The 7,942-nt window shown below is 51.5% G+C and overlaps 1 protein-coding gene across 2 annotated transcripts; it reads left to right on the top strand.

Moving 5' to 3' along the window:
* Positions 1-53: 53 nt before the first annotated feature.
* TOB2 (transducer of ERBB2, 2) lies at positions 54-7,621 on the top strand. 2 transcript variants are annotated; one of them, XM_062631043.1, is made up of 2 exons: positions 54-152; positions 3,428-7,621. In XM_062631043.1, exon 2 carries the CDS (start codon positions 3,514-3,516, stop codon positions 4,534-4,536), a length of 1,023 nt encoding a protein of 340 aa, XP_062487027.1. In that variant the 5' UTR covers positions 54-152; positions 3,428-3,513; the 3' UTR covers positions 4,537-7,621. The 2 variants fall into 2 exon arrangements, with proteins under 2 accessions (XP_062487027.1, XP_062487026.1); XM_062631042.1 differs by lacking the exon at positions 54-152 and adding an exon at positions 1,224-1,462.
* The last annotated feature ends 321 nt before the right edge of the window (positions 7,622-7,942 follow it).

Here is a 7,942-nt window from a genome sequence, read left to right as displayed (position 1 = left end):
CCGGGCCGCGGGGCGTGTACCTCGCCGTGGGCAGCGCCGGGGCCGGCCGCCAGCGCGCATGTGCCGTGGAAAATTTTGTGTGCTGCCCCGGCGAGAAGAGCGGCGGGCCGGGCTGGCCGCGGGGTGCCACGGGAGCTGTAGTCCGGAGAGAAGTAGGTCGCGGGGCGGGGAGGGGGGCGAGGACTACAAGTCCCAGCGTGCACCGCGGGGGGGTGGGGGGTGTGTGATGGGGTGGTTGGTGAGGATGGGGACGAGCTCTGTGTGGCCGGGTCAGCAGGAATGCCCAGTGTGCCGGGCAGGGCTCGGCCGGCTGCGGGCCGCTCGCCTCGAGTGTGGGGAGCCCCTCTTCCGCCCGTGAGGGTGTATGGGGGAGGAGGGGCACCGAGGGTGAGGTTGGGAAGGGGTCCCTTGTTCCGGCCGGCTGGCTGTGGGAGCACAAGTCGTGGTGGCAGCCGCCTTGTACAGTCACTGGAGCTGGGCTGGTGGGGTGAGGCGGCAGCAGGAGCCGGTTCCCGAGGGCCAGGCGTGCTCAGGAGCTTGGAGGGATACTCGCAAGGTCACCTGCCGTGTTTGCGTAGGGAGTAGGAGAGGGCATGGTGCCCGTGTTTGTTGTCCTCTGATGCAAGTGGTCATCGGGCCTCTGGCCTCCAGCACGTCGGTGTGCTGAAAAACAGGGGCTCCGAGCGTGTTCCCTGTGCAGAACAGAGGAGCGGCCCTTTGTTCCCTGCCTGCACCTCGGTATTCTGCCCATGGCACCATCAGCCTTTGCTTTGGCAATGCTGGCAGCGTGGGCAAGCCTCTCCTTATGGGAGACCTGTCATATTACCTTCAACAATTGATGTTGAGTTGTTTCGTATCTTGGTGCCGTGCAGTATCATCTAGTTTTAATTATTTTATTACTATGTTATCACATTTTAGTGCAGTAGCAAGAGATGGTGGGGGGGCTGCTGGAGCACATCTGACTGTCAGCAACCTGAAGAGTCAGTGCAATCTCTGCTGCGAGTATCAGCTATATGCAGCTACCTTGGCAGCTGTTGGTATTATTAGGCTGATCAACTCATGATTTTTGTAGTTAAAGTACAGAGCATTCCCCTTTTAGGAAGGGGGAGTACCTCTTAAAGAGAAGAGAAAAGGGAGGCAGTGATTTATAATTGTGTCTCCTCACTGTCTTCTGAAGAACGTTGATGGGAATGTGGGCAACGTGAATGCCTCAGAGTATATTGAGGCATTCGTGTTGCAAATAGGGTGGTAGTAAATTTTGGCCTTTGCTCCTTTGCCAATCCGTAATTTCTGATTTCTTAATAGATTTTTGGATCTGGATTAGAATTTACCACATGAGATTAAAAGATTTACAAACTGGCTGTTCTCTTCCTGCTTACTTTGCTGAGATTTCAAAGTGTCCTCTCCCTCGGATGCCTGAAAGCCAAAGGGTTGAGAAGGCTCCATGTAATCCCCTCTTGAGGTAGTGTGGGCTGTGTAAGCTCTTGTTATAACATTTACTTGTGCTCTGCCGGGGGTTTGCTTTGTGCTATTTTCTCTGGAAGAGGCTCTGTCTCTGCGCTGAGACTTTCTGAAAATGGCTTCTCCTTGCTCTTCTCTGAAACACTCTGGTTGCTTACTTCTTTGGTGTGCATCTGTTCTTAGTAGAAATTGGTTAGGTCTCGGTGACCTACCAAAAGTTGACACACTACAGTAATTCCTTGAAGCGTTTTTTAAAGGCAAGACTTCTTTCTGTCTTTTTCATCCCTTCATTCCTGTGTTTTTTCATGTTGCTGAGTCAAACCCAGAGGGGATTGCTTCCAGAACTGACCTCCTTGCTGGCAGACTTGAGGTGCAGTGTCTGTTTCTGGTCACCATCATCCTAAAGCCAAAGTTCTCTGACCTCAGACTAGTACAGAAAAAGCACAGAATCCACACCCCTTGTTTTTTTTTGTAGTAAAGCCTCAAAATACTTGAAGGTTGCTTTCAAATCCATCGAATGCTTCTTGTCCACTAAACTAGACCAAGCAAACGAGTCTGGTCAGTTTGTTCTTACTCCTGACTTAGGCCAGCGTGAATACCTTGTTGTGCTGCTGGGATTCCCAGCTTTCTGAGGAATGCTGACACTGTATGTTTGTACTCCATCCCCACCCCCAAATAATTGGCACATTGTGTAAACATTGGCTTGAGAGCTTCGTGAGAGCTTCGTAAGAGCATCCCCAAAGCCCATTTTAGGAAGATGGTTGAATACGACATGTCTGTCTGAGCAAGGTGAGGGCAGCTGAAGAGACAGCGCGGCCTCTGACTAAGCTGCCAATTAAAAACTGGATATTCTGCTTCCCTCTGGAGAGGCGTGGAGGCTACTGGAAGTGTGCTTCCTCTTAAAATATCTGTGGGTTTTGTTTTCTTGGGATGGGTGACAGCGTATGGTGCTGACCTACCCGGGGCTTTTATTTTGTACCCAGGCAGACATTGTTTGCAAATCTGTGTATAATGGGAGAGTTGAGTGTTGTGGTTTTGCACTGGGCTTTTGTGGGCTCTCTCCATTTCAGAGACTTCCTCACAAGGAGGGAAGGAGGATTACTTCAGTCTTTGGCAAGCAATTTCAATTTTTATTAAGTAGGTACCTGATCCTGGCAGAGCTTAGCTTCCCTCTGCACAGGGATAAGCGATGTGAACTGTGTCAGACAGGCTGTTGGTATGCGTGTTTTGTGACACCATGCGTGTTTCCTGTCCCGCTCTTCTTCCCCGCCCCCCCCCCCCCCCCCACTGAATTAAGTTGGGATTTTAGGCTTGTATCTAGGCAGAGAGCCTCCACTGGGTACACTTCATAAGATCTATGCCTGCCAGTCAAGGGGATGGTAAACACGGGCTGGCAGCTGGTGCCTCAGCACCCTCTCTAGCTCCTTCTCATATCTTCTGTGCCAGCACCCGGCATGACCACCCATCCTTCAGGAGGAGAGGCTGGTTCTGCTGCCCTGAGCGCAAGTGGGGGTCTCTGCACAAACCACTGAGTGAGGCACAATACTGCTGGAGTGGTGTGCGTGTGTTCTGGAGAGTCTAGTGCAGGGGAGCTGTGCTGGAAACAGCTGGGTGCCAGGGCAGGGAGAGGTGCGTTAGATGTGCTGAAATAGCTCTGCCAGGGTAGGCAGTTGGCCTGCTGGGTTTCAGCAGTGGGATGTGGCAGTGAGGTGAGTATGATGTGTGTACCTGTGTAGCTACCCCCTTATTTCTCCTGTAGAGGAGCGGGGAGACTCCTCCCTAGCAGCATCTCTCTGGAGGGCCAGTAGATTTGGAGTGAATCTCCTGGAGAGCATCCCTGCTCTTCAGCATGCCTGTGAACTGCTCATTCTGCTTCTGTTAATGACAAAGTGCAGCTGTTCATCTCGACAGGTGACGAGTTGTTGTGTTCTCCCATCTTCATCTGTCCTTTTCTCTCTTTCCCTAGGTCTGTTTGGAGCCACATCTTGTCTATGTGTGTGTCACTTTGTCTCTTTTAATACACTGCCCTGACTTGCTTGCTGCAAAGGGAGTATGCATCTGGAGATCAAAGTTGCTCTTAACTTCATCATCTCATACCTGTACAACAAGCTTCCTCGGAGGCGGGCAGACCTGTTTGGTGAGGAGCTAGAGCGCCTGCTGAAGAAGAAATATGAGGGTCACTGGTACCCAGAGAAGCCTCTGAAGGGATCTGGCTATCGCTGCATTCACATCGGGGAGACAGTGGATCCGGTGGTGGAGCTGGCAGCCAAGCGGAGCGGGCTGGCTGTGGAGGATGTACGTGCCAATGTGCCAGAAGAGCTGAGCGTCTGGATCGATCCTTTTGAAGTTTCCTATCAGATAGGTGAGAAGGGCTCTGTTAAGGTCCTTTACCTGGATGATAGTGAGGGCTGCAGCGCCATGGAGCTAGACAAGGAAATCAAGAGCAGCTTCAACCCCGACGCCCAGGTATTTGTCCCGATCGGCAGCCAGGACAACTCTCTGTCCAGCTCTCCATCTCCCTCCTTCGGTCAGTCGCCCAGCCCCACCTTCATCCCTCGCTCTGCCCAACCCATCACTTTCACCACTGCCACCTTTGCTGCCACAAAGTTCGGCTCCACCAAGATGAAGAAGGGCGGAGGAGCCGGAGGAGGTGGTGGCGGAGCAGGGGCTGGGCAGCAGCTGAGGATGGTCAGGTCTCCCACCACCAACCTGCTGAAGCACAAGGGTCTCTCCCTGTCTATGCACTCTCTGAACTTCGTCGGCAGCGCCGGGAGCCAAGCCCCACAGTCACAGCTCTCCCCCAACGCCAAGGAGTTCGTATACAGCGGCGGGTCACCGGCAGCCAGCAGCCTCTTCTTCGATGGCGTTGCCAGTGAGAGCCAGGCCAGCAGCATCCCGCCAGCATCGCAGTTCAACACTGGCACGGGTGGTACCTTTGATATGGCTCAGGTCTTTGGTGGCAGCACCAACAGCCTCTTCTTGGAGAAGTCTCCCTTCGTGGAAGGACTCAGCTACAACCTGAATGCCATGCAGTATCCCAGCCAGTCATTCCAGCCTGTCGTCTTGGCCAACTGAACACAAGGAAAGAGAGTATTTTGGGGCAGGGAGGGAGGGGGGAGAAACGAGAACAAAACAAACAAGAGGGAGAGAAAAAGAAAACTAGAAATATACAGAAAATATTCAAATCTTATAAATATAGCTTCTTGGGAAAAGAGAGAGCCCAGTGTTGTTGCGCTGTGCTGGTAATGCTCCTGAAGCACTGATTTGTTTTTTAACTCAGTCCCTATGCTTTTTTCCTACTCATTTTTTTACTCCTTAAATGAGCCTTGGGATTTTTTTGGTTCATGTTTCCCCTTCTCCCAGCCCAGGGCTGGTGCAACCATAGGTCACGATACTGCTGATTCCCTGCACCATCCCCCAGCACTGGACACAGGGTCCTTCCACCTGGGTGTAGGGATGTCTTCCTTGTACCAACTTGCTGGAAGCTGGAGGAGGGACGGAGAGAGGATGAGTCAGTGGAGATACACACGCTCCTGTTGCGTGCTAGCCAGAAATGGGTGGGTGAGCTTGCTTGTTCTGTTACGGGTCTGCATGTAGACTGGAGAGCATCTACTGTGCCCATGGGCGTAGACCATTGTGCTGTTTGTTGCTCAGCCCAGGCTGGTGTCAGCTGCTCTGTGTGCTGCAAAGCACTAACTCTTCTTGACCACTTCCCGGCACGAAGCAGGGAGGGCAGAGCATTACTGTGAAATGGCTTCTTCCTGCTCCCTTCCTCACCTGCACTTCCAGCTGCAGCTGCAGGAGGACAGCCTTGAACTGAGTGGCTGTTATTGCCCCCTTCTGAGTGAGGGGGCCTTGCTACGCCCCCCAGGGCTGGCCAGGCAGTCTGGGCTGGGTCTGAGTTCTCATTCCCTGCTGTGAATTCATCATCTTGTCTCAAAGAGGGGATTCCTTCCTTTTTCCTTAGCAAGGCAGCACAACTTTAGAGGAAGAAGGGCTGTGTTGTCAAAGCTGCTCTCTTGAGTGGTGGCATAAGGGTTTATGCTTTCAGTGAGATACCCACCTGACTAAATCCCCTCCCCTCCTCCTCTAGAGAAGCGGGAAGAGGCAGCTGATCCAGCATGGAGGGGAAGCACCTAGCCCAAACTCATTGCAGCCAGACCTCGTCAGTGCAGATGGCAGCAGGCTTAGAGCGGAGACAGGCACTTCAAAGGTGAGCAGTCATCCTGCTGGGTCAATGTATGGTGCCTCCCTGCCACAGGGCCAGGATCCAGGAATGCTCCTGCAGCTTTCCCCAGGGTGATGTGCTGCAATTGAGCCACAGTGGCTTTACAGCTAGGTTGGGTCTGTGTCAGGGACTCCAAAAGCCACCTTCACAGGAAGCCAAAGGAGGGCTGCTGCTTTCATTGGCAGGGTGGAGGCTCTCTAGGTGGGAAGAAGACTGCCTTGGAGGCTGTTGTGTGAGTATGGAAGTGTGCAGAGAGGAGAGAGATGGAGATGATGAGACTCCAGTTTTTGAAGTTCTCACTTAAGAAGAAAAATAAGCTGCTTTTTTTTTTTTTTGCTGCCTCCCAAACTTGAGGTTTGGTTTTCTTTCAGTGGTGTCTCTGGAGCACGCACTAAAGCCCACTTCTCCTGTATCTGTCAAACCCGTGTGCTCTTTCAAGACATCCCTGTTTCAGGGGACGTGGGCTTGAACCCAGGCTTCAGCTTCCTCCCCTCGAGCTGAGACAAAGGCGCTCCAGCCCTCTTATAGTTAATGCTGCCAGTGAGCCCCAGGGAGGCTTCCACTGCCCAGAGCTCTGCAGGGACAGTTCCTAGCACCCTGCCCCTCGCTGGGTACTGGGGGGCGGCACAGTCCCTCCCTCTCTTCCCGAGCAGACAGCTTGCCATTGAGCTATGACCAACATGTGGGTGGGCAGGGAGGGTGGCTTCCCCAGAACCAGCCTCTGCGGGCTTCCACACCAGGACACGTTGCTGAGGAATGGCCGAGCAGTTGGGTTTCCCTTTTGTTTCCTTGGTGTTTTTTGACACACTATACCCCCCACCCCCCACTGACGAGCATCACCACTGCTACTGCATCCTCCTCCCGCTGTCCCTGCATCCGGACAGCGTGCTCTCCTCCAGCACAGGAGGAGAAAGGAAAGGAGGAAGGAAAGGTTGGGATAGCCCCCCCTGCTCTGTCCACCTGCTTATGTGTGTGAAGCTTTGATGCTGCTTTGCCCTGCCACGCGTATTCTACCTGCTTGAAAACACAGTGGTGTGAGTGAGTGGAAGGAGGAAGAAGAGGAGGGACCAACCTCTTTATATCTTAAAAGGAAAAAAGCGTGCTTCAGAAGTGTTCCTCCAGCGTCAGGCAGCGATGGAAACTTAACGGCCTTTTCGGGTCTTTTCTAGTCTTGGATGTAGGCGTTCAGCTTCGAGTTTATTTTTTAAAAACCTGCACTAATTTCCCTGGTTTCTTAGGAAGAGAAGAGAGGAAAAACATTTTTTTTTTTTAACTTTTATTTTTTATGGGTTTGTGTTTTGTTTTTTTTTTTTGTTGCTGTCTGTTTGTATTGAATAATTTGCTACATTTGTAAAATGTCAGAGGTATATATAATATATGTATATTTCTAACGTAAGAGAAAAAAACTGTAATTTTTTTCTTTTCAAGATTTTTTCTTAAAAAGAGGAGAGAAAAAAATATTTTTTCAGGAAAAAAACTTTAAAAAAAAAAAGAAGTGGTGAAGATTCCTTTCTCCCCACTCCCGCAGCCTCCCTCCTCTCCCTCCCGCCCCTCTCCGAGGAGTGAATCCAGAGTTGCCTTGTGGGAGAGGCCAGAAGTCTCTCTGTGTCTGAGCAGAGGGTTTCTGTGTGTGCTCTGCTTTTGGGGTTCTGTTCCCCGAAGGGGGCTGCTGCGAGGGGGCACCCAGGGGGTTGCTGTCTTTTGGGTTTTATTTTTCTCTTTATTTTATTTTTATTCTTTTCTTTAGAAGGAGGAATACAATCAGAGTTTTGTATTCAGAATGTTGTGCAATATTTTGGAAGGGGACATTGGTGTGTCTAGAGATTTAGTTAAAAACAACAAAACAGGAAAAAAAAAAAGGTTGATCAAATCTGTACAGTTTCTATTGTTCCAGATTTTTTTAAGTTTGTATTAAAAGCATGGTATAATAAATGCTTGTTTTGTGGTGTGTGTGCTTGGCGGGCAGGGAACACTTCTGCTCCGTGCTGCCCTTGGGTGGAGTGGTGCTTGGTTGTGTCCTGCCGCAGGCAGAGTGAGTGATGGAGGTCAGGAATAGCCTGGTGATGGCCAGGCTTGTGCAAGACCTCAAGGGCAGCTGCCTCCCTGACCTTGTGCTGCCAGGAATAGCAGCAGCATAGGAAAAAGTGTCTGTGTGCCTGGTCCTGCCATGATTCAGCTCCTTGAGCAGGGGAGGCCAGGCCTGAGCTGGGGTTCCACTGGTCGCTGTACAGGGTAGCTGAAGCCTTTCTCAGC

This window comes from Pezoporus occidentalis, unplaced genomic scaffold (genome assembly GCF_034315485.1).
Source record: "Pezoporus occidentalis ecotype Australia unplaced genomic scaffold, CSIRO_AGI_Poc_V1 ctg364, whole genome shotgun sequence".
NCBI classification, from domain to species: Eukaryota; Metazoa; Chordata; class Aves; order Psittaciformes; family Psittacidae; genus Pezoporus; species Pezoporus occidentalis.
Note: the sequence above shows the minus strand (reverse complement) of the source record. Positions and strands in the feature narration are given on the sequence as shown.